The 27,039-nt window shown below is 43.8% G+C and overlaps 1 protein-coding gene across 1 annotated transcript in view; it reads left to right on the top strand.

Moving 5' to 3' along the window:
- The first annotated feature begins 316 nt into the window (after window positions 1–316).
- The window catches only part of LOC144951893 (mucin-2-like), a 52,741-nt gene continuing 26,018 nt past the window's right edge, over window positions 317–27,039 (top strand). Inside the window, exons 1-5 of the mRNA XM_078882239.1 lie at window positions 317–458; window positions 19,372–19,609; window positions 20,025–20,139; window positions 22,464–22,698; window positions 23,534–23,651. Of these exons, the coding sequence (XP_078738365.1) occupies window positions 317–458; window positions 19,372–19,609; window positions 20,025–20,139; window positions 22,464–22,698; window positions 23,534–23,651 (848 nt within the window). The remainder of the gene's footprint in view (window positions 459–19,371; window positions 19,610–20,024; window positions 20,140–22,463; window positions 22,699–23,533; window positions 23,652–27,039) is intronic.

Below are 27,039 nucleotides of genomic sequence, written 5' to 3'. Positions count from 1 at the left end.
GAGTGAGTGTGTGAGTGAATGAGTGTGAGTGACTGTGTGAGTGAGTGTGTGAGTGAGTGTGTGAGTTAGTGAGTGAGTGTGTGAGTGAGTGTGTGAGTGAGTGTGAGTGAGTGAGTGTGTGAGTGAGTGAGTGTGTGAGTGAGTGTGAGTGAGTGTGTGTGAGTGAGTGTGACAGCCGATGGTTACAATTTATCTGTGAAATGTAGATCAGGCAACATCGGAGGCATAGCCGTGTAATGTTTTTTTCCCCCCTTGGCTTGTGCCGTGTGTTCTTCCGCGTGGCGTCTGACGTTTCGCCCCACGTGCCGGGAGCTTAATGACCGTCTTTTTGGAGCAGCAGACTTCAGTTCCTGCAGGAGCTCCTTCCCAGCGACGTGGAGCAAACGCGTGGGACAACGTCGGAGGAGGCGCGCAGCAGCAGCAGCATCAGCAGCACCGCAAGGAAAACCTCGAGCTCAGTAGGAACGGAGAGGCGTATTTTCACGAAAGCCAATCACAACAAACGTCTGTGCGGCCCAGGGTGCATGTATGTACGTTGAACTTCTTTCGCACCGTGCGTAGCCCAGCCGTACGCGGGGGGGGGGGTGACAACAAATGAAACATACAAAGCAGTTCTAAAGAAGTGAGTTTTCAATCTTGATGATTTAAAAGTGCAGAGCTCCCAGTGACTTCCCAAGAGGTAGGCAAACCGAGCGTTTCCCGTGAAGAGTTCTATAAGCACATATGTATACGTATGATCGTCATACCGCGAAGTGGCATGTTCGGGGCACGCTTTGCACGAGCACGTGTCGGTGGCTGTGGAGCACGGGCACAACGCGTGCGTCCGTGCGTTCGTGCGTGCGAGCGGTTTGTGCGCTCGCCATGCATCGCGGTTTGTGCGACTCGCACCGGATTCAAGAGCCGAATGGCTCACGGGGCTATACCTAATAAATGAACTTGAACTTGATTATATTCTTGGGTTTTTTCGGTAAAGTCACGTAGGTAAAAAAATTAAAATTAATTAATACAGCTATCGTGCTGTGACTGTTCCACCTGAAGACGGAAGCTTGTGTTGCCTCCGAAACGTCGTGATTTTTATTTTTATTTTACTTTTATTCTTTTTTTTACCTACGTGACTTTACCGAAAAAAACCTAAGAATATGAATCCTTGCAGTCACGAAAGCTTCAAATCTAGTATTGAACTTGATTACCCTGGAGCGATAAAACCCTCGCCTCTGGCTGAACTCGTGGTCAGGCTGAGAGATATAAAAAGCCAAGCACAACGGCTTTGCGTTGGAATGTGCGCGCCGCTGATAGGCACGCAAACATCGTCGACAGGCAAAACGTAAAGCAGCAAAAATGCTGCGAGTTTATTTGTTTTACGCGCAGGGATTTTTTTGAAAATATAAATTTGAGGCAATATTCGTGCGCATTTTATGCACTGGGAAATCCACCCGCCCCCCCCCCCCCATGAAGTGCGAACCGAAATTATCTAGAGATGAATCATCATCATCATCAGTGTGCCAGCTTGTATCATCTTGTGGCGTCGACATAACGATGATCGCGATGATAAAGATGACACGACTGATGATTATGAGGCGGTTACAGTGATGATGCAATACAATGGTGATGACAACAGTGATGCTGATTCTAGATTTGAAGCTTTCGTGACTGCAAGGATTCATATTCTTAGGTTTTTTCGGTAAAGTCACGTAGGTAAAAAATTAAAATAAAAGTAAAATAAAAATAAAATAAAAATCACGACGTTTCGGAAGCTTCTGTTGCCTCCGAAACGTCGTGATTTTTATTTTTATTTTACTTTTATTAATTTAAATTTTTTTACCTACGTGACTTTACCGAAAAAACCTAAGTGATGCTGATGCCACTGCTGCGGCTGATGATCCGCCGACCGCAACCAAACCCCATCTCTTAATGAACCACCAACCCTTGCCTCGGAAACCTCTGGATTGCATGCGTGCACTCGCGATGATATGCACACCGTATCCGGGACAGATTTAAACAAAAAGCTGAGTCCACCTAGGGGAGGTTCGAGACGAGTGCCAATGATGTCTGCCGTAGGAATCTAACATCACGTTACCGGGTTCACAACACAGTGTGCTAAGGGGCCGTCCATAAATGACGTCACGCAATTTTGGACGATTTTTGACCCCCCCCCCCTACTCGTCACACGGCGTCACAAAAAGTCAGACCCCCCCTCAAATATGACGTCACAAAGCTCTGCCCCCCCCAAAAATAAAATAATGCTTCAAATCGCTTTAAACTATTGTTAATGTGGCGCTGCACTCTGATGTTATAGGAGAAAACATTTATTAAAAAGTATATTTAATTAAGTAGAAAGAGTTGTTTATATTTATTTAAAGTTGCGCATTTTGATGTGACGTCACATTTCTCACCCCCCCCCCCCTCGTCACACATCGTCACAGATGTCTGACTCCCCCCCCCCCTTGGTGCGTGACGTCATTTATGGACGGCCCCTAACCAATATCCCTAACTCGGACAAGGCAAATGAATTGTGTCACGTGTGGCGGTGTGGGGACAATGGACTCCCCCACCCAGCCCCCTCTCCTCGCTGCTGCTGAGGCTCCCTCAAAGTGGTGCTCGGTTATTGAAGTTGACCCGGAGGCGATGCCTGTTGAAAGTTAGACGTTTGCGAGCGGCTGCCTTTGGGGTCGTCCATAAATGACGTCACGCACCTGGGGGTGGGGGGGGGGTCAGACATTTGTGACGATGTGTGACAAAATCGTCCAAAATCGCGTGACGTCATTTATGGATGGCCCCTTTGCGTTCTGTTAAATCTGCAGGTCTCCCATGCTTTTACGCGGCAGTGGATTACGTCTGAGAGCCACCATCACCGCGGTGGCTAGGAGATGTTAACTACCTCGCCTGGTATGCAGGAGTACGTGGGTTCGATCCCCAACCCTGGCGCCTTTTGTATACTTGGGAGTTTTCGTCTCTCTCTCTCATCATCATCACCGCGGTGGCTAGGATATGTTAACTACCTCGCCTGGTACAGAGGAGGTCGTGGGTTCGATCCCAACCCTGATGCCTGCTGCTGTATATTTGGAGTGTGCGTGTCTCTCTCCCTCTCAACGAAGTGACTTATCGCGTGGAAATTTATAGCAGCCAAAGAATCCAAATGTGTGATGTCGATTTTAAATTTCCAGAGAAAAATCCAAACAATCACGGGGAGAGAGGCACGCAAACTCCAAATATACAGGAAGCGTCAGTGTCGGGATGGAACCCACGCCCTCCTGTATACCAGGCGAGGTAGTAAACATCTCCTAGCCACCGTAGCACCCCATGATTGTGTTTACGAGACGGGTACTACCTCAGTTGACCGCTTGTTTATACCACGGGTGCCTAACCCTGAGTTGTGTCATCCATCACCAACGCATGCAAATGACTTCCAATAACGTACAGCCTCCCTCGGTCTTCCGAATTCAAGAAGACTATTATTGACTTCCGAGAAACATCCACCATCGCGATCCTCATTCACACGCACCTGATCTGAGTGGCAGCTTCACAATATATTATATTATGGTGTAATTCATTTCAACTGAATGGATGTCACAATACGGGCTTACAATGGTGACGTCCATCACGTGTCCGAGGTGCTTTGTAAACACTTCCCGTTTCCTTCTTCTAAATGTGGGCAGTGCAGAGCTTGAATTGTTTGACGTTCCAGGGCGTCTAAGTACGCAACACTGATTCAAAGTACACTGCTTCACTCGAAGTACATTGATTCACTCGCAGTACACCGATTCACTCGAAGTACATTGATTCAAGGCCGTAATTATAATATATATTTGGTGGGACACATCCCTTCCAATATTCAAATATGCTCAAAATGTCCCCCCCCCCCAATATATTGCTATGAAAAAATTGCTATGCTATGTAAATAAAAACAACAATTTTCTAAACCTTGGCCACAATATCTGGACTTGTCTTCATATAACAATATAACAATGCATAGATTTCTGTTCATATGATTGTGGTTATGGTTGTACTTTATTCATCCTTAATCTCTGCCATTACATACAATGAAACAAGAAATGGTAAAAAAGTAAAAACAGAGCAATGTAATACAATACACTATTAGACATTGTAAAAAATTAATAAAAAGCCCATCCCATGTGTTAGTGAATTTTTTAATATTTTAGGCAGGAAATTAGTTTTCAAATTTAGATATTTTTTCTGGGTTGGGACCCTCAGACACCCTGGAAGATTTGGTGACCCCCAATGTGGACTCCATGGCTACGGCCTTGCAATGATTCACTCACAGTACACTGATTCACTTGAAGTACATTGATTCACTCGGAGTACGATGATTCACTCACCCGTCTTGAGGTATCGGTCTCCCAGACAGACTGCTTCGTCTCATCCACACACAAATTCGTTACCATACTGCAAGGTCTCAACAACACACTCATCCAACCACTCACTCACTCACCCACCAATGTTTCGTTTTATGAAGTCTCATTCATGCAAACTGCATCTCAGACACCACTCACAAGCTGAAAGGGCCACTCCACATTTACATTACGAAGTCAGCAGTGTTCAGTTTGTTGTCCTTCCCCCGCACCTCCGATTAGCACGGTTGGCTATGTACGGCGTGAAAGAAGTTCAACATACATAATCACTCACTCACACTCTGCAGAACACGGGGGAGAGAGAGAAAGAGCACACACTCCAAAAGACAAATATCCCCCGTATAATCTAGATGTGAAGTTTTCGTGACTGCAGAGATCTATACTCTTTGGTTCTTTCGGTAAAATCACGTAGGTATAAAATAAATTAAATTAAATCGCGACGTTTCGATTGCAACACAAGCAATCGTCATCAGGTGGGAAAACCACAGCAAGTGGGAGAGAGAGTTGCCGATAAGAAGCTATCTCTTACCACGGCAACTCTCTCTCCCACTTCAGCAAAAAATGTTCTTGCTGTGGTTTTCCCACCTGATGACGATTCCTTGTGTTGCAATCGAAACGTCGTGATTTAATTTATTTTATTTGATACCTACGTGACTTTACCGAAAGAACCAAAGAGTATGGATCCCCCGTATAGCCTTAACAGACTGTTGGAGCAAGTGCTGTTAGTGAGCACCTATGAAGGCCAGAATGGCACACGAGAGGGGGATGGGTAGCCAGCACCACGCCCGGCCGCCTTTGTCTCCCCAGTGGCGATGTTAACTACACACTGCACCGGGTACTCATTTAAGGCTGAGTCGACCTAGGGGAGGCCCAGGACCGGTTCAGATAATCGTCATTGGTGTTGGCCGTGAGCGGGAATCGAACTCGGGTCGCCAGATGCATAAGGGAGCGCGCTAACCACTACACTACCGCTCCCCATTTAACAATTGGGCGCAAATGTTGTGGATTTGCTCTACAAGTATACATCAAATCAAGTATACATCGTACAACTTTGCTGGTGTGCTGAAGCAGTAATAAATGATGCACGTTTGTTCATCGCCTGACAAATGTATTAATTGGCTGTGTGGGGTGGAGGAGGGTGTACGACACACGACATTTTATTTAAGTAATCTGATCAAACTAAATAATAAATTTTTAATCGCGATACTGGTCGCCAAAGCCTATTTGTTAACGGAATTAATTACGTGAATATATATATATTTCTTGATTTGAAGCTTTCGTGACTGCAGGAAACCATGCTCTTTGTTTCTTTCGGAAAAGCTGGCTTTCCCACCTGATGACGGACGCTTATGTTGTGCCCGAAACGTCGTGATTTTTTTTTATTTTATTTTATACCTACGTGACTTTACCGAAAGAGCCAAAGAGTATATCTTTTTTTTCATGGCGTGTGCGTGATCATTGGTGACAGGGCTGAGGTCATCAAACTCACTTGCCCCTGAGAACCTAGTGGCGGACAAACACAAATAATATCGTGACTGCAGGGATTCATATTCTTGAATCTTTCGGTAAAGTCACATAGAAGGGAAATAATAAAATAATAAAAATAAAACATAATAAAATTATCATATTCTTGGATCTATCGGGAAAGTCACGTAGAAGGGAAACAATAAAAATAAAACATAATAAAATTCTCACGACATTTCGACCACAACACAAGCAGCCCAGCCGTCCTCAGGTGAAGAGCACAGTTGCCATTAGGACGCTGTCTTTCCGACAGACCTGCTCTTCACCTGAGGACGGCTGCTTGCGTTGTGGCCGAAACGTCGTGATCATTTTATTATGTTTTATTTTTATTATTTTATTATTTCCCTTCTACGTGACTTTACCGAACAATCCAAGAATACAAAATAATGTCGATATCAGCACTGTCTCATCACAGAAATATTAAAAGGGTAACGTGTTGGATAATGGCCCTTCGGCTCATTTGAGCCATTTCTAGAAAACATCAGCCAGTTATAATAATATTTTCATTTTATATGGCGTCATTCATGTTAATAGCATCCCATACGCTGTAACGTTGACTATATATGAGGAGCAAATACTTCCGATATTAGAAAGTCACTGGAACCATGCAATTTTAAATCGAGATTGAAAACTAATTTTTTTAGAACTGATTTTTGTCGGGTTTAGTTTCGTGGACTTCCCCCGCGCGGTTGGTTACGTACGGTGCGACCGAAGTTCAAGGTACGCACACATTTACAGCCACTGCCAAGCAAATGAAACCCCTGCCGCTACCAAGCAAAATAAAAAAACCGAATAAACAAATTAAGAAATGACCCCCAAACAAAAGAACACCAACAACCAAAAAGTTACCGCAACAAAAACAACAACAACAACGTTGACTTTGCTGTCGGTGTGCTCATGACTGACGTAACGAGCGCGTTTGTTCTGTGCTTAGTTGACGGGTCGCTGTCCTCACTCCAACCAGCGACGTCCAAATTCGCTTCCCCCTTTCTCAATTATCGCGATTGTGCATTCCGCGAGGATCGTGTATTGAGAAAAAAATGTCACATTTCCAACCCCCCATCCACCCAAGCATCCACCACCTCCCACGCGATCATTGCCACCCTCTTACAACCATCTCCACCCACCCCACCCACCCCCTCTCCTTACCCAAACCAGCGCACCTTTTTACCTGCTGCGCCAAGACTGCGTTTGAACGAAGGTGCGTGGGTATAAATAGGGCACGCCTGGCACAGGATCTATTCGCCTCTTCGGTGTTCAACATCGCTGGCGAAGCATGGCACGTCACTCGATGCTGGCCCTTCTGGGGCTTAGCCAGTTTTACGTGTTCGCGTTGGTTGGTAAGTGTGCACATGCATGTGTGTGTATGTGTATGCATGTGTGTGCATGTGTATGCTTGTGTGTGCATGTGTATGCATGTGTGTGTATGTATGTGTATGGATGTGTGTGTGTGTGCACATGTGTGTGTGTGTGCGCACATGTGTGTGTGCATGTGTGTGTATGCATGTGTGTGTGTGCGTGCACATGTGTGTGTGTGCACATGTGTTTGTGTGCACGTGTGTGTGTGCACATGTGTGTGTGTGCACATGTGTGTGTATGCATGTGTGTGTGCACGTGTGTGTGTGTGCACATGTGTGTGTATGCATGTGTGTGTACACACATGTGTGTGTGCACACACATGTGTGTGCACACATGTGTGTGCACACATGTGTACACATGTGGGGGAGCGGTGACTCAGCGGTTAGCACGCTACGAACACGGCAATTCGCGCTCATGGCAATTACCAGTGACGATTATCTGATCCGGTTCTGGGCCTCCCCTAGGTCGGCTCAGCCTCAAATTTGTACAGTATCCATTGCAGTGCGTAAACATCGCCACTTGGGAGACAAAGGCGGCCGGGCGTGGTGCTGGCCACCCACCCCCTCGTGTGCCATGCTGGCTTTCGTAGGTGCTCGCTAACAGCACTTGCCCCAACAGTCTGTACAGGCTTCCAGGGGGATCTTTGTCTTTGTACATGCATGTGTGCATGCACGTGTGGGGGGAAACATTTGAAGTTTGGTGGGGATCAGAAGTCACGGGAACGTGTCGAGTAGGTAAGGGGTCTTGGAAGAATATTCATTCAGGGGATAGCGTCCTCACTTTAAAGTTCTCAAATTAACTTGGATGGCATTGTCTATGTGTTCTATATGAACCTGTACCATACGTGTTTCCATATCTATATCACTTGCAGAAATGGGATGAAATACAAATTCGATATAATGCGATCAATTAACCTTGTCCCGTGTAATTTTCGATTAAAAAATGATGCAAAGAGTTTGAGCTGCAAAATGTAGATACCCAGCGACAATTCAACAATGGAATAAAAGTGCGTATTTTAATTACATAAGAGTGTTTTTGGGTTAGATCCCGTAAATATATAAATGTGTCGTTAAAACCCGCCACCACTCGACACAGCCAACTAGTAAGGGTTGTCACGTTAACAAAACGTGGCCAATTCGTCACTAGTACAGCACTAGTGTATAGTGTAGTGTATAGTGTAGTGTATAGTGCAGTGTATAAGTGTAGTGTATAGTAGTGGAGTGTATAGTGTAGTGTATAGTAGTGTAGTGTGTAAGTGTAGTGTATAGTAGTGTAGTGTATAGTGTAGTGTATAGTAGTGTAGTGTATAGTGTAGTATACTAGTACAGCACTAACCGGTGTGTTGGAGAGCCAAGCCACAACATTTACGATCTGAGTACTGTGAGGTTTCGCCAGTAATTACGACTAGCTTCATCAGGCGATAGCCAGAGTTGTGGAGAAGTCTGTTTCGTTCCTTATACAGAGGCGTAGATGTGCGGACCACGCTTCTGCGCTCTTGCGAAAAGTGGGGGGGGGGGAGATTACTGAGGCAACGTACATTATGCATGTGCATTATGCTAGCCCTTTGATCTTATCCTTCCTGTATTGTGTATTAAAATAGCCGTACCAACGGTAATCCCTATTGAAGTATGCTCCTTTATATGCATGCATTTAAATAATGTATTGTTCGAGTCTTCGCCAGTAGTAGCTAGTTTTGCACAGAACTTCAACATGATCAAGATCAGTTGAGTGTCCTTGTTGCCACACGTGTTCTGCTACTGCTGACAGTTGTATTCGGGAGTGTTTACTATTTCACTGATGTTCTTTTAGTCTCGTGCTTACCATTCGTCCTGTTTGCTCAACATAACATTTTCCACACGTGCAGTTAATCCTGTACACACCTTCTGTTGATATCTTCGGTAATACATCTTTTGTACCAGATATTAATTTCTGTATTTTATGTACCATGCCAAATCTGACTCGGATGTTTTCTTTTTCCAAACATCTGGCTAGCTTACCAGTTACTCCCGCAATGTACGGTATTTTTTTTATCTTTTAATTACTTGGGCAGTTCCAATGCTCGTTTAACACGTAGGCTTTCGCGACCAATATTATTCATAATCAACGTTTGTGGGTTAGATCGCGTTATTTATAAATGTGTCGTAACCCTCCACCACCCGACACGGCCAATCAGCAAACAAGTGTCTGGCGAGTTGCCCGATGATGTTGGATGCAATTACCAGCGAAACGTCGAAATCAAAAAATTGTAAATGTTGTGATTTCACGCTTCAACACACCGGTGGGCTAAAGTAGTGAACTATTTGTCTTTTGTCAACGTGACACTTTTTTGCTGATTGGCCGTGTCGGGTGGTGGAGGGTTACGACACATTTATAAATAACGCGATCTAACCCAAAAACGTTGATTATCCAATGCTCGTGTTATTTTATTTGGTTTTGGAATTCAATGCCCTGCTGATTTGTGCATCATTGTAGCCGTTCATTTGAAGCACTTCTTTAACATGTTGAATTTCACTTCTCAGACTGTCACCATCTGAGACTTTTTTTATCTCGATGAATGAGCGTCTTGATAAGAGCAAATTTCTGTGTGGGGTGATGGTGTGACTGCATTCAGATAGGCGTCAATATGCGTTTTTTTGGGTAAACACTGTGTTATTTTACCATTTCGACCCCGTCTGAGCAAAATATCCAGAAATGGTAGAGTTCTGTCAGCTTCCACTTCCATGGTGAATTGGATGGATGGGTTTTGCGAGTTGAGGTGATTTAGAAATGCGTTCAGTGTATCTTTTCCATGTGGCCAGACCACCAATGTGTCATCCACATATCTAAACAAAGCAGAGGGTTTTAGTGTGCTTGAATCTATTCCTTTTGTTTCAAAATCTTCCATGTACAAATTCACTATCACAGGAGACAAAGGAGAACCAATTGCTGCTCCTTCTTTTTGTTTGTAGATGTCACCTTGCCACAAGAAGAAGGTGTTCTTTAGATAGTGTTCAGCTAGTCTTGGGATATCTTTGGCTAAACCTTTGTTTGTTACCAGTGTCAAGTAATTGAATTGACTCGTTGACTGGATCCCTCGTGAACAAAGAAGTCACATGAAAAGTTACGAGAATATCATTGGGGTTAAGCTTAATATCTTTAATTATATTTAAGAGATGTTCAGAGTTTTTGTTGAATGAAGAGGTCCTGCCGATGTAGGGCTGTATTTGTTTCGTTACGTATTGTGCTAATTTGTACGTGGCAGAGCCTATTGTACAAACTATGGGTCTTAATTGGACATCAGGTTTGTGAATTTTTGGTAGCGCATGAAGTCTTGGTGGTTTTGATGCCCTTGGTTTGATCAGGTATTGCTATTCCTTGGGAATTGATGACTTGGCAATGATTGCCGTTGTTTTATGTTCCAAGGTGCTGGTTGGGTCTCGTTTAATTTTAAGGTAGGGACCTTCATCAAGTAGATCTTTTATTTTATTATCATAGTCCTCATCGGGCATAACAACAGTTGATCGGTGAAACGTCGTACTCACATTGTAAATGTTGTGGTTTGGCTCTCCAACACACCGGTGTGCTGTACTAGTGACGAATTGGCTACGTTCTGTTTACGTGACAACCCTTACTAGTTGGCTGTGTCGGGTAGTGGCGGGTTTTAACGACACATTTAGATATTTTACGCGATCTAACCCAAAAAACCTCTATTATGGATGATATTGGTCGCGAAAACCTACGTGTTATTTAAATTACATTTAAGTTATATACTGCCCATCTCTCGTCACGTGGCAGTCGTAATGCACAACAAAGCACATTTGATAAAATTGCACGTTGAGTGGTGAATTGGAGCAAGGCGATTGAATAAATGTGCCCTGCATTGTACTGCGTTTGGTAGCCATCAGCTGGGCGATGATGACGGTGAAGATAGTGATGATGATGCTGATGATAAGGCGGTGAAGGTAGGGCGATGAGGGTAGGGCGGTGAGGATAGGGCGGTGAGGATAGAGCGGTGAGGGTAGGGCGGTGAGGGTAGGGTGGTGAGGGCGGTGAGGGTAAGGCGGCAAGGATAGGGCGGTGAGGGTAGGGTGGTGAGGGCGGTGAGGGTAAGGCGGTGAGGATAGGGCGGTGAGGGTAGCTCGTTCGCCACTCGTTGCAGAGGTTCACGGTTTGAATCGAGCGGCCGCCTCGACTCACAGCGTGTTAGCCGTAAAATGACTACGCGCAGTCCGCTTCGCTCATGGTGGACGTTAAAGTTCAAGTTCATTTATTCTGTATAGACCTGTGAGCCATTCGGCTCTTGAATTGGGTGCAACCGCAACAAACAAAAAACAAAAACATGAACAAGAAAACATCTTAAAGTGAATGTGACTAAGTGCAAACAAAAAATCCAATAAAAGACAGCAAAATATTGCAGAAAAAGCACCGTACACCAACGCTGTGTGCAACAATCCCAGTGGGATGCAAGTCAAACAACAACAACAACCACAAGACAACTTAGATTAAGGCCATCAGTCTTACTCCGTACTACAACAAACAAACATGGCCAAACCAAAAAACTTTTAAAAATCACCAAAATAAAGCCATGAAAGCAATGAAACAGTGATCATAGCAACTGTGACGGTATTTTCACAATAAACGACATAAACAATATGTACTACCAAAACCCTTCAGTTATAGATCCCCTGACGTCATTCACGGGAGTGGACCATTTTGTGCCACCATTGTAAGTCATGGTCCACCTTTACCAAATTTTAAATATGGACAACAAATCACTGAATGGTAATTATTGCCCCTACTGTGAAACACTTGGCAGTCGAAAGAGTCGTAAGACTCAGCCGGCCTCTCCTGGGTAAATAAACATATAAACAAAAAACATAATCATTGTAATATTCTTTCAAAGTGAACCTGACTCTGTTGATGAGACACTGGCTGTCAAGGCTTGTATTGAACTAATGCTGCTGATGATAAGGCCGTGCAGAGCAGATGGGTTGTGAAGAAAATACTTTTACTTTGTATGTAGAGACAAACATGGGAAGGAGGCATCATTTACGTCGTCGTTAATATGAACCACAATTACGCTAAATAATATATTTTTTGCCTAAAAAGAATAAATAGTTTACGACCCTTTTCTTCAATCTACTGATGGATGAGTGCCTTCCCCACGCTGTGTCAGTCATCAGGGTTGTTTGACCATACTGCACCTCGCTGGTAAGTGCAGGTTTGTGAAAATGGTACACAGGACTGGTTCAGATATCACTTGCCGCTGATGCTGGCCGTGGCAGAGAGAGAGAGTAACATTGTATTAGTGCGCGTGTGTTTTCTACACAAATTTCGATTTAAAGCTTTCGTGACTGCAGGGATTCCTCTTCTTGGTTCTTTCGGTAAAGTCACGTAGAAGGGAAATAATAAAATAATAAAATTAAAACAATAAAAGAATTATGTTTTATTTTTCTTATTTAATTATTTCCCTTCTACGTGACTTTACCGAAAGAACCAAGAAGATTTCTACACAAAATTAGCAGGAATCAGTATGAAATCGCTACCCCCCCCCCCCCAAAAAAAAACAATATTGCACCGCCCAAAAGTCCCGCCGATTTTTTTTGGTTTTAAAAAACGAAGCGAAGCCGGAGCCTGCGGGTGGCTAAAAAAATTGTTTGGTGGGGCGATGCCGACGCCACAGTAGCAGAGGAGGCGGTGGGGGTGGGGGGAGATGGAACTTAGCACCGGGCACTGAATTGTCAACAGCTACTCAGCTACTCCAGCTGTGCATAAAACCGAGTTATGGCGCCAAGGTGGTGTGATGTTGATTACCTCGCCAGGTATGCAGGAAGTCGTGCGTTCGATCCTGACCCTGACGCCTGTATATTTTGAATTTGCGTGTCTCTCTCCCCATGGTCGCGTGGATTTTTTTTTTTTCCTGGTCCTCCGGTTTTTCCCTCTACAATTAAAAAACGTGCATTTTTAGTATTTTGTCTGCTCTACATTTCCACATAAGCCACGAACCCGCAGCTTTAACCTGGCAGTGACAACCCAAGGCTCGCAACTACCCTTCTCCACTCCCCACTTCGGAAAGTCAAGAGCAGAGTCCGATTTCTTAAACGTCCATCTCCGGGGACGGGAAGGGGTGCGGAAGTAAATGATGACGGTTTTCCCCGACCCGCAATTTTCAGCGCGGTGAAGTATGGTGGGCACCGCGGTGGCTAGAAGATGTTGACTACCTCGATCCCGACCCTGACGCCTGCTATATATTTGGAGTTTGTGTGTCTCTCTCTCCATGGTCGCGTGGTCCTCCGATTTTCCCCTCCACAATTATAAACATGCATTTTGAGTATTTGGCTGCTATACATTTTCACGTGATAAGCCACTTTGTTGAGCTATCATTCGTTATTGCCCGGTCGCTTCTGAAAAAAAGCTGCACAGCTCAGCGGGGTCTTACCTGGTAAAATAAAAAAACGGTGTATAGTTTATACGACGGGATGGGTGGCCAGCACCACGCCCGGCCGCCTTTGTCCCCCCAGTGGCGATGTTCACACACCACACCAGTTACTCGTTTGAGGCTGAGTCGACCTAGGGGAGGCCCAGGACCTGTTCAAATAATCGTCACTGGTGGTGGCCGTCGCGCTTCCATAGGTACACACACACGCGCTTGCTGCAGACACACAATTTTCAGGGTGCGTACGGCAGTAAACGACTGAAATAATGAAGCAATGCTGCGCGAAGAACGCCTTAGACCTGCAACACATTTGTATGGCATTTTACTCGTGGAGGGTTGGGGGGAGGGATGCGTGACATGAGCAGGCACACTGCGTGACGCTTTCGCATTTGCGGGAGTGACATGACAGATGTGACGTCACAGCTCACTTGCCGTGCAAAATATCTGCATTATTGCGCCCCCCCCCACTCCAAAAAAGTCTATTTTTATAATGTTTGCATGGTGTACAGTCTGGAAAGTACCCACATGGCAAATTTCAAGTTTGTTGCATGTCGGGAAGTACGCTAAATATTTCGAAAAGACACATTCACAAATTTTCCTTTTATATATATAGATATAAAAAACTTGTATCCTTCATAGGATTGCATTCTGGCGTGACTGATGATATGTGACATAAGTGGTAATCAATCGCTAACCACCCCCACTTCCCGCTTGTTCCACTGCTCAGGTGGATCTTTGGTGATGGATGACCTGTACACGACCATTCAACTTTCAACCGGAATCTACAACGATTCGTACCATGGAGGTAAATGCAGTGTGTGATAGTAGTTGACAAAGGGTGGCAGTGTGGTGATGGTCACTAATGTAGGTGAATCCGGGACGCGACATTTCAGCAAACATGCCAACCGTTGGCCCAATGTGGTTGGAACCGTTAACCCAATGTTGTAGAAACGCGCGTTTAGAGTATGTGGCTGCTATACATTTCCACACGACAAGCCACTTCGTTGAGCGAGCATTTGTGGTCAGTTCGCTTCTGAAAAAGAGCTACTACACAGCTCAGCGGGCCTAACCTGGTAAAATAAAAAATGAAATAGTTGGCAACTTGACTTAAAGCTTTCGTGACTGCAGGAATGAATATTCTTGGGTCTTTCGGTAAAGTCACGTAGATAGGTTTTTGTCATTTTCTTTGAACCTATCTACGTGACTTTACTGAAAGACCAAGAATATAGTTGACAACTGAAAGTATCAAATGCCAACTGAACTTGACAGTAGCAACTGCCAACTGAACTTGACAGTAGCAACTGCCACCTCCACGTGACAGTAGCAACTGCCACCTCCACGTGACAGTAGCAACTGCCAACTCAACGTGAGAGTAGCAACTGCCACCTCAACGTGACAGTAGCAACTGCCACCTCCACGTGACAGTAGCAACTGCCACCTCCACGTGACAGTAGCAACTGCCAACTCAACGTGACAGTAGCAACTGCCACCCTGTGTGGCGATCTCAGGACCCGGGTTGTTAAGCAAATCGCCACAGTCCCCAGGGCGTGCGAGCCGGCGTCGTCTCTATCAACAAATCGCCACAGTCCCCACGTCTCGCGGGAATCGTCTCGATATGCAAATGAGCCCTCAAGTCGGCTTCCCGCGCTTTTTTTGTTAATTGAGGTAAATAATTGCACGCAAAGGTGTTGTGACTGAGCTGAGGTAATCGATCGCACTCGATTAATACTACTTTATTAACAGGCTGAGATAATTCCACGCAAATTATTTGCGTTCGAGGTATTTAATTTGAATACTGCATTAAACCGAGGTGATTAAGTAATATTAGGCTGAGGTAATGAATTGTACGTTAATTTTACGATTTTGTCTCAGGGAATTAATATTACTGTTAAGCTGAGGTAATTGCCTGCATACTATTTTATGTATTAATGCAATGTTAATGTAATATTAATGTAATAAATGCAGTAATACACATACGATTATACACGTATTTTCATAGCAATACATGATCATTTGTAACAAATACAATCGCTATGTTTTTTTTTATTTTTATGAAAAGTGTGACCCAAATACTTTGCAATATAATGTAACGCTGCGGTTATGCCATGTAATGATACTGTGGCCATGCATTTTGCATGGAATTCTGAGGTAAAATACCATCTAATGTAATCCTAACATGTTAATGATCGAGTAATTTAGTGTATTTTATACACGTACTAGTTCACGAAGCCTCATGACTGACATAGCATGGAGAAAGTTCTTCCAGGCGTACATTTTAAAAACTGCTTTAAATAGGAATGTTTATATTGTCTGCTACTATCTATCTTAACAGACACATCTTGAATTAGGCCAATATCAGTGGCGGCTCCTGCAAAATCTCTCAGGGGGGGCAAATGTCTGGATGATTGATAAGGATAAGGTCCACCCATGCAATGGATAAATTAACAGCTTAAGCATGTAAAGGCAACTTCACTTCTTTAATATTAATGAAAAATAAAGTGACTCTTACAATACATCTTGTTTGTTTATATACTCACTATTAAAACAAACCACTCAAGTTTATTTTATTAAAGATTCCACTAGGTGGCGATAAATTATATTGTTGGATGAAACGTGCTTACGTATGATGACGTTAGCGCGTATGATGACGTAAGCACGTTAGTGCATGCCCTCCCGGAAGCCATAGAGAATGCATTGGAGCGCCCGCCGTTCGAAAAAAAACATCTTTGAATGTAAGTCTATGGGGCCACTCGGGGCGATTCTCAGCCGGAGTGAAATCGCCCAAAAAGAGGCGGTACTCCACAGAACGTGACATGACGCTGATTGGACTATATCCAGAGGCACAGTGACGGCTAGCGTGACTCTGTGGTTGAATGACATTGGTGGTGCGTCGCCCAATCGCCCTAATGAAGAAACCGCCCCTGGCCAATATACTGACAATAGTAGTTTTTTTAACATGAATCCACTCCCCCCCCCCGTGAACTTGTTCTGCCAGTTGGTAAATGCATGATTCTACGTTGCTATACAACTCTAGTATCTTTGTACAGAAAACATTCCACTTCAACAGTTTCACAACAAAAAATCCGCACCTTTTCCCCTGACCGCCTCTGTGAGCCATCAGTTACACAAGAAGAAATATCTTGTTCTCCTTAACTAAACTTTTATTTTACTAGGTAAAGCCCACTGAGCTATAAGCTAGTTCAAGGCCGTAATTATAATAAAATATGTTCAAAATGTCCCCGCCAATATATTGCTATAAAATAGATTTTTGTTTATGATTGTGGTTATGGTTGTACTTTATAAATCCCTAATCTCTGCCATTACATACAATGAAACAAAAAAAATGTAAAAAAAACAGCAATGTAATACAATGCACTATTAGACATTGTAAAAAAATTAATAAGTCCATCCTATGTGTTAGTTAAAAAATTTTTTATTTTAAGCAGGAAATTCGTTTTCAAATTTAGATTTTTTTTTTTCTGGGGGGGGGACCCCCAGACCCCCTGGAAAATTTGGTCCCCCCCAATGTTCACTCCATGGCTACGACCTTGCGCTAGTTTTCATAGGTGATCCGAGCACACATGATAGATAGCTCATTGAAAGTGGCGTCTTATCACGTGGGAATTTATCTAAACAAAATAATCTAAACGCATGTTTTTAAATGTGGAGGGCAAAACCAGAGGACCTGGAGAAAAATACACAACCACGGGGAGCTTATGTGAACTCCCAATATACACAGGAGTTGGGCTTGAACCAACGACCTGCATACCAGGCAAGGGAGTTCAGACCTCAGCACTACAGTAATCTGAGACACATCCTCTGAAACTTTTCTTACCCCACTTACCTATCTGACTCGTGCACATAAAAGACATTCACCATGATCCAGGTACCAGTCACGTCTGAAATACCGGTCAAACCTATCCGACACAATTCATAGTATGGAGTTGACCTGTTTTTCATGTTGTGAGTGCATCCACTGCAAGATATGGTGCAATTCCACTGGAAGACAGCAAGTGGTGAAATGAAGTTAAATATATTTTCAAATGTGGTAGAATTCCCCAGCAGACAACGTATGAATGAAACTAAAGCAGAATCTCGGTATAAAACCATAAAATTACATTTTGAAAAAATAAATTTCCTCTGGATGCTCTTTAAAATTGTCTGAAAAGTGAATAAACGTATATAGCAATACATGGCTAAATATATGTACAGCTACTGTATATACGTGATGGTTGTATGTATGTTGAACTTCTTTCGAACCGTATGTAGTCAACTGTGCTAATCGAAGGTTGCCCTCAGTGTAAGATTCCTTGCTGGGTTTTACCCACTGTTCATGGGCACAATGTTTATGTTGAATGCAAATTTAACTTGAAACTGCTCCGATGGAAATGCTGATACCACTATCTTATTCGGAAATCTTGACTAGCTTACAAGTCATTGCTTTACAAGGATCTAAAAATAGTTTTAAGAGCTTTCATGAAATCTTGCAATGCAAATAATTGTGCGAAGTTTCGATTTAAAGCTTTCGTGACTGCAGGGATTCATCTTCTTGGTTCTTTCGGTAAAGTCACGTAGAAGGGAAATAATAAAAAATAAAACAATAAAATAATTCTCACGACGTTTCGGCCACAACGCAAGCAGCCGTCCTCAGCGTCTTCCCGACAGACCTGTTCTTCACCTGAGTACGGCTGCTTGCGTTGTGGCCGAAACGTCGTGATAATTATTTTATTATGTTTTATTATTTTATTATTTTTTTATTTCCCTTCTACGTGACTTTACCGAAAGAACCAAGAAGGTGAATTGTGCGAAGGTTGCGAATTCAGATCTAGGTTGTGGGTTGACTCAGCCCATCATCCCAACTGAAATCGATAAAATGAAGTAGAACTTTGTGGGGAAGTCATCAGTGGTTATCCTATGGATGGACTTTCCCTTGCCATAGGAATGTGTAATTTCCACAACCGGATCTGTGCTGTAAACAGGAGATGAGCATAAATACATTGTAAACATGTATTTATAACATTTTTCCTTAATGAAAGTGTGTAATGTTACCACATGCTTAGCATATGGTGGACTGATGTGTCCAAGGGCACGGGTTCACCGATCACATCAGCATACCAGGTGCGCTGCTAGTGCTGACCCTTTTTCCCTCTCTCACTGAGTCCAGCTTTGAGATGCATTACTGCCCAGGCCATATTTGAATGCTAAACCTGGTAAATAGGTGTGAAGGGGCTAAGCCCTGGTCTAAGGTTCAATTTTGGGATGTTCATTGCCTTCGCAGGCCTAATGTTTGTTGGGATCTTAACATTCAAGAAATATAAAAGACAATCATGTCTTGAAGTGAAGAAGAGTTCAATTTACAACAGGAAGCGGTACATCATCTGGTGTCAAGAGAGCGGCCCCAGACGATTACGTCACACAACTACTGATATCCCTTTAATTTGCTTATTTATTCACACAAGTGACACATTTTTATATATTTTTTTCCGCAGAGAGTATTGTTGCTTATTGCACTAAATTCCTTCAATTCAAGATTGGAAATAAGTAGAATGAGGTCATAATCCCGATTTAATTATGGTACTTGAGATTACAATTTAATACGGGGCGACTGATATTCATATTCAAATCCAGGCACTTAGCAGTGCCGACTTAATGTCTGTGATACCCCGTTGCCGACAGTTCTGGGTTTTGCCGTTTCGCCCACAGATGACACTATATGCAGCGTGTGGGGAACTGGCCACCTTCTCACATTCGACCATGCTTCCATGGACCTGCCGCTGTCCTCATGTTCTCTGAGCCTGGTGTCCATCACCGGTTCCCCGTCATTGTCCGTGAGCTTCCAGAGAAGCGCTTTGGACAGAATGAGTGTGGAGAATGTGGTAGTGACCATGGAGGGCATATCCTTGAACCTGACAAGAGAGGGCCAAAGCATTAGCGGCCAGAGGTAAGTTATTTTGTTCTTCATTGTTTTGAGTTCTTCCCCACAGGGTGATTCTGCCTGCGGCAGTCAAAAGTGCACAGCTATTCCAGTGATTTAGAGGAAGAGGGTGATGGATCACAGTATATTTCCCAAACCCTCCTGCTTTCATTCACTGTTTTATTGGTGTTGCAATACAGTCACATTTAGATGCTATATAAATCCAAATAATATTTTATAGTGACCCACAGACTCACAAAGAGACCTGCAGATTCTCAGAGACCATCGACTCAATAAATATATCCACTGTTTCTGTCCAACGTTTTGAGATCCAGTCGCATATCGACGCTATATAAATCCAAATTGTATCGTCATGTATATATTGCATTGTAACACTGACCGCCAATCTAAGACACATGGCTGTGTCACTTGTTTCTTCCAGGGTGCAGCTGCCATACAAAAACCACAGCATCCAGATTGAGATGGTGGGATCCTACATCAAGTGCTCCTCCATCATGGGCTTCTCTCTGCTGTGGGACCAGAACAATGCCATCACGGTGAGCAGTGTTGAGACTGAATCTTGATGGCATGATGCCTCTGTTGATCGGAAGAGTTTCAAAAGGGTGTGACCCAGTGCTAGGATTGTGATTTTCTTGGTAATTAAAATGTACCTTGCATGAATAATGTACGATTATTAAACTGTGTTTTTCTTTCTCTGTAGGTTAAACTTGACCCCAAATTCCACACCAAAACTACCGGGCTGTGTGGAGATTTTAACGGCATTGCAGATGATTTATATTTGAATGGTGAGAGTCGGTGTCAAGTGAATGAAAATGAATAGTTTTTATATATAGTGTCCTATATTCTGGACATGTCATAATGCTGTACATCACATCACATGTCAATAATTTGAAAGGGGAACCCCACTGCCAGATTTCCCTCCCAGTAAATTTAATCGAGGAGTTTTTGGATAATTTTTGAACTTAGCAAATTTGAACCATGATGCCGTTACACAACGGCCTATTCTTGTGAATGACGACACGGGATGCTTAATGTCCATTGTGAATCCGATGTCGCATAGTATTTCTATGATTAATGCACCCGCAGTTTTAATCAGGGCAGCTGCTGGATTATAACCGTGTACTTCTGCAGCAAGTGGTGAACACCTTACCGCTAAGTAATGTCACCACCCCAGTTAAATTTTCTTCCTTTGACCTGTATTTGGGACACATTCACACTGTTAAAGACTTGCACAAGATAATTACCTTTGAACCGTAATGATGTGGCCGTGTTGCTAAGTGAGCTCAGTTCCGAGCAGCTGGCACCAGTGTCCTGGGTTCAAAATTAGGTTTCATCCAGCCATGATTTAACGAGGTTCTGCAGTGAGTTGATAGTGTGAGCCCAGTATACATTGAACAATGAACTGTGATGGCTGAATTTGTTTTTTTCAATCTATGTTGACTCATTCCAACTTTAACAATTAAACATCTTAGTTTTATTGGCATGCGACTAGCCTACTCTTAGACACCTTCCCTCCCTTGGCTGCTACACATCTGTTATTCTTTACCACTGGATATCATTTCTAACGAGATGTCCTGTCCAAGCCAGTTACCTTTGTTAACAGGCATTACCTTTTAACTTCTCTAAATCAATGACCTTTTCCTGTTTTTCAGTGTAATTCCAAGGATACAATGCATTCATCTTCTTTGCACATTATTCATTTTTTATTTTCTTTGTCAATGTTCATGTTTCTAATTTATCAGTTTAAGGCAGAATAAACTGTTTTATTTCGTGCTCTTCTTTGTTAAGTTTTTTATCGGAGTGAGGAGGAAATCTGTGATCACAAGTGTTTCTGATGGGGAATGCTACCCCTGGCCTCCAGTGTCAGGTGCTAACTTTTATCTTTTACCGTTTGTGATGTTCTGCAGGTCATCTGCGTTCAGAAAGTGATTACACGCTGATGAATAAGCTAAACAACTTGGAAATGTGTTCCCAAGAGCCACAGCAAACTAACTCAGATTTGTCAAGAGAATACTGTCTGAACAAGGTATATGCTGAACTCTGTTTACCCAGGCTCTAGCGATTGACTCGCAGCGACAATAAGTAATGAGATCCTGCCTTCAAATCACAGCTACCCGTCCAAGATTAAACTCGAGTGTTGTGCGAAGTGCGTTTAATGGTCTCAGACTTTAATTTGTAACATTCCGAGAGGGAGCTCTGCCACAGCACATCATCTAATAATTTGGATATTAAATAATAAAATTTCAGCCCTCTGTCAATCTACTGCTGGATGAAGGCCATGTCTATCATGGAGCATGTTTAACATTGCTTTACCACGCTGATCAGTACATGCTGGTAACGTGGTGGAGGCCCGAGGACCGTTTCAAATAACATTTGGCAGTTATGTTGGCCATGGCTGGGAATGAAATTCAGCTTAGTTTATAGCGGAATAAATGATACACTATTCTTTCGCTCCACCCATAAACAAGTAAGAAAACGAATGTGTATTCATGGATTCTCTAACCCTTTCCAATTTGCGTTTGTCCTTGGAATGTTTTAATCAGTGATAATAGTATGATTTAAATCCACACAACGAGATGACATGATGTGTAATGTCATAGGATGATGTCACGTAATGAATCGTGGGGAAGCGATGCGCGTGCATAGTATGTGACATCACCTTGGCCAACAAGGCTTATTCATTTAGCACTGGTTTTAGTTGCCATGTTATTGTGAATTTTACGCCGGTACAGTTTGAGAGATGGACAGAGCTAAATCACGAACCCTTTAAGCCTCAGTTGGAATTTGTTAAAATAATAGAAATAAGATTGCTAATGTAAACATTTAAGCAAATAAGACGCCTCTCTTTCTTCTGCTCCAGACACAACACATTCAGCACCTATTGCAAGGCGAGCTTCTTTCCTGCGTCAGCATCGTGGACCATCAACTGAAGAGCTTGCTGATTAATATTTCACTGTCGGACATTTGCCGTTTGGACTGCAACGGCACTGCTGGGCTCTACCCTTGTGATGGCTGTGCGACGATCGCCGAGTTCTCTCGACGGTGCACGCAGGTTAATGGATCGCCGGGCACGTGGCGTTCTCCAGAATTCTGCGGTGAGATGGGGAGAATGGTGCTGTGGTGTGGGGTTAAATGGTGTTGTGGTGTACTGGTAAGATGGCAGAGAGCAGTGGTGCAGTACAGAGTAAGATCCGGAGAGAGTGGTGGTGCGTGTGCGGTGAGATCGGGTCGGGAGAGACCAGTGGTGTGGTGTGTTGGTGAGATGGGAGAGAAAGTTGCTCGCTAACAGCTCTTGCCATTACGGTCTATAAGGCCACGCGGAGAATCTTTACCTTTTGTGCGTGTAACTGACTCCTACTCACTCAGGTGTGACGTGCCCGAGAGGTCAGGTGCACAGGGAGTGTGGATCGGTGTGCAAAGACACCTGCTCAAACCCCTCCGCCTCCATCAACTGCCCAAGCACCTGTGTGGATGGCTGCTTCTGCCCTGAAGGTATAAACAGTGAATCAATAGATGTAATTTTCTATTCTTTACCGAGCATTGAGGGTTCTATGGTGGGGGGCCTGCGGGGAACATGCCCCCGAAAGTACAGCAATGCATCGCATATTGTGTCCCCCTCTATTCAGAAGCAGCTCCTTGAGATGACTGAAGAGAGCATTCATGTTCATGTGAAAGAAGTCATAACGGCCAGTGCCACTTCATATCCCTTCTGAGGATCCAAATTTGCCAAATTCGAAAAATCCCCGCATAGCAATCATCGTACTACTGGTCGACCAGTGCCCAAGGTCACTCTTGCAAATAAGACTACCTTGGTCCAAGTAAAATTAACTTTCATATATTGATCTCCTATCTCTCGCTCTCCAACCTTTACATATGGATAAACTAGATTTCTCTCCTTACCATCTTTTTTCTGGTGTTTGGGAACTGCAGGGATGGTGTGGGACGATGTGAGTGGGTCGGGCTGCATCCCTCAAAGCAATTGTGGGTGCAACCAACTCGGCCACTCCTATGCCAGTGGAGAATCGCTCATCACAGGCTGCAAAAACTGGTGAGACGCAATAGCTTAGTATCAGGGATGCTGAAATGTAATTTTTCATGATATGATTTTATGTCATTGTTAATGATTTGACGATTTATCATCGTATTCCCATATTGCAGCAACCCTACCTATTAGTACATCGGTTCACAAAATGTGGTATGCAAATAGTAGTTTGTAAGTCACATACCAAATATTCATAATACTTGTGTGTACTCTATCACCGCATAAATAAGTCTAAGTGTGTACTATATACTCTTTGGTTCTTTCCGTAAAGTCACGTAGGTAGAAAAATAAAAGAAAAAATTATATATCAAGACGTTACGATCGCAACACAAGCGGTCGTCCTCAGGCAGAAAAAAAAATTCAGCAGTGGAACTGCTGAACCAGGAAGAACACTGCAGTCAGGAAAGCTGCAAATCAAGATTGTTTACTATATATCATTTGTACCCATGTATTATGCATCCTTTTGGAGTCGGGTTGGCCGTAGATACGTATGCATGTATCCATGTACCAATGTATCTACAGAATTTTGTATGATGACTATTCAAGTTTATATCTAGTCTGACCAGCTAATTGTGCCTCAGGCTTGTTCCATCTGGGCCGGCCCTTTAGCTGCTACCGTAGGCGCACACCATCCGGATCAAAAAGACCTGAGAAACGCACCGCCCTCGTGGGCAGACAGCTAGCCAGATATAATGTGGATGTTGCTGCCCTTAGTGAGATCCGACTGGCCAATACTGGACAGGTGACTAAAGTGGGTACAGGTTACACATTCTTCTGGAGCGGACGAGGCCAGGAGGAGAGACGTGATGCTGGTGTTGGTTTTGCAGTTAAAAACCACCTGGTCAATCAACTGGCAAGCCTACCCAAGGGCATAAACGACCGTTTAATGACCCTAAAGCTCCACCTAATGGGTAAAAAGGAGGCCACCATCATCAGTGCCTATGCCCCTACCATGACCAACTCTGACGAGATCAAAACCAAGTTTTATAATGACCTGGAAGTCATTATTGGTGCCACAGCCAGCTCTGACAAACTCCTGATACTTGGTGACTTCAATGCCAGAGTTGGAAGTGACCATCAATCATAGAATGGAGTCATGGGTGCACATGGCATTGTAAAATGTAACAGCAACAGCCTTCTGCTGCTGAAAACATGCTCTGAATTTGACCTGCTCATCACCAACACGATATTCCAACTACCAAAGCGCAAGAAAACTTCATTGATGCATCCTCGTCCACACCACTGGCACTTGATTGACTACGTCATCATGAGGAGGAGCGACCGGCACAATGTCAGGGTGACCAAGACAATGTGTGGTGCTGAATGTTGGACTGACCATCGTCTCATCATCTCCAAACTTAACATCCAGATTAAGCCTCCCAGACGCCCACAAGGAAAAAGACGTCTAAAGCGTCTTAACATCACTCGCCTACAACAGGAACACACCAGACTGGCCTTTGTTGAGGCTCTATACCATCACCTGGAGTCTCTAAGCTTCGAGCATACAGATGCTGAGGCAAACTGGACTGCTCTCAAGACCGTGTTGCATTCTACAGCCCTTGAATCACTTGGTGTTGTAGTAGTAGGTTTTTACCCTTTTAAACTGGTACAAAACTGACACCTTTATTCAAGGAATCATGTTTGCAATAACCACAACACAAGTAGTCAAAAAAGCAAACAAAAAGAAGCAACTCTGATAATGATAATAATATGCACTGTCCTTGAAGTTGATTGGTCCACACCCGAGACGGCTTTCTTTAGAGCCTAGTCCCCATTGGTGTTGGACCAGATGACACCAGAAGGCGTACAACTCAAACACAGTGCAATATCAGAGTATTGAGAGCTCGGGGTAAGCATTTACACTATGAGATCTCTTTTACCAGTGGCAAAATATAGTAGTAGGTTTTTACCCTTTTAAACTGGTACAAAACTGACACCTTTATTCATGATTCCTTGAATAAAGGTGTCAGTTTTGTACCAGTTTAAAAGGGTAAAAACCTACTAATATATTTTGCCACTGGTAAAAGAGATCTCATAGTGTAAATCACTTGGTGTTCCCATACGTACACATTAAGATTGGTTTGATGAGAACGATGCAGAAATCCAAGCACTCCTTGATGAAAAACATCGCCTGCATTAAGTCTATCTGAACTGAATTACAGCAGCTCAAGCTTAAAGAAAACTGCCTTCCTCAACATTCGCAGGGTTGTCCAGCAGAGACTCAGAGTCATGCAAGACACCTGGCTGTGCACAAAAGCTGAGGAGATTCAGTCCTACGCTGACAGTAACAACACCAAGTGCCTCTATGGTGCACTTAAGCAGGTCTATGGTCCACAACACTCTGGAACTTCACCTCTCCTGAATGCAGATGGAACAACACTCCTCACAGAGAAGGTCAAAATACTTGCAAGGTGGGCTGAACACTTCAGCACAGTCCTCAACCAGCCATCATGCATAAATGAGGAGGCAATTGCGAGACTGCCTCAAGTTTAAATAAACCAGTCCCTTGGTGTTCTACCATCCATTGAGGAAACCAGCAAAAGCCATAAGCCTCCTCTCATCAGGCAAAGCTCCAGGGTCCGATGCCATTTCAGCGGAAATCTACAAGGCTGGAAGGCCTCGCTTAGCCGAGAAACTGACCGACCTCTTCCAGTCTCTGTGGAAATTAGAAGCCGTTCCCCAGGAGTTCAAGGATGCCTCTATAATCCATCTCTATAAGAGGCAAGGCAATCGGCAGGCCTGCGACAACCATAGAGGCATCTCCATACTATCAATCGCTGGCAAAATCTTGGCAAGAATCCTTCTGAACCGCCTAATTGTCCATCTAGACCAGGGTCTGCTACCTGAGAGTCAGTGTGGTTTCAGAAAAGACCACGGAACCACTGACATGGTATTTACTGCCCGGCAGTTACAGGAGAAATGCCAAGAACAAAATGCTGATCTATATATGGCTTTCGTTGATCTGACAAAAGCATTTGACACAGTCAGCTGGGAGGGCCTATGGAAGATCATGGTCAAGTATGGGTGTCCAGACAAGTTCATTGGCATCGTGCGCAAACTCCAGGATGGCATGATGGCTAGCGTCAGAGACCAACAAGAACTCTCTGATCCGCTCCCAATCACAAACGGGGTGAAGCAAGGCTGCGTTTTAGCGCCAACGCTCTTCAGCATGGTGTTTTCTGCCATGTTACAAAACTCATTCCAGAACCGCAACAATGGGATTAGCTTCATCTACCGTTTTGACGGTGGGCTATTCAATCTGCGTAGGATGCAAGCCAAAACTAGTCTCTGGAAATTAGACGCCATCCAGACGTCCACCCTGCGTCCTTCCCTGTGGAAGAGATATGTGGATGACACTTTCGTCATTTGGCCACATGGCCTCCCAGCATTGAAC

Source organism: Lampetra fluviatilis, chromosome 64, assembly GCF_964198595.1.
Source record: "Lampetra fluviatilis chromosome 64, kcLamFluv1.1, whole genome shotgun sequence".
Lineage (NCBI taxonomy): Eukaryota > Metazoa > Chordata > Hyperoartia > Petromyzontiformes > Petromyzontidae > Lampetra > Lampetra fluviatilis.
The sequence above is the reverse complement of the archived record's forward strand: the minus strand, read 5'-3'. Positions and strand labels throughout refer to the sequence as shown.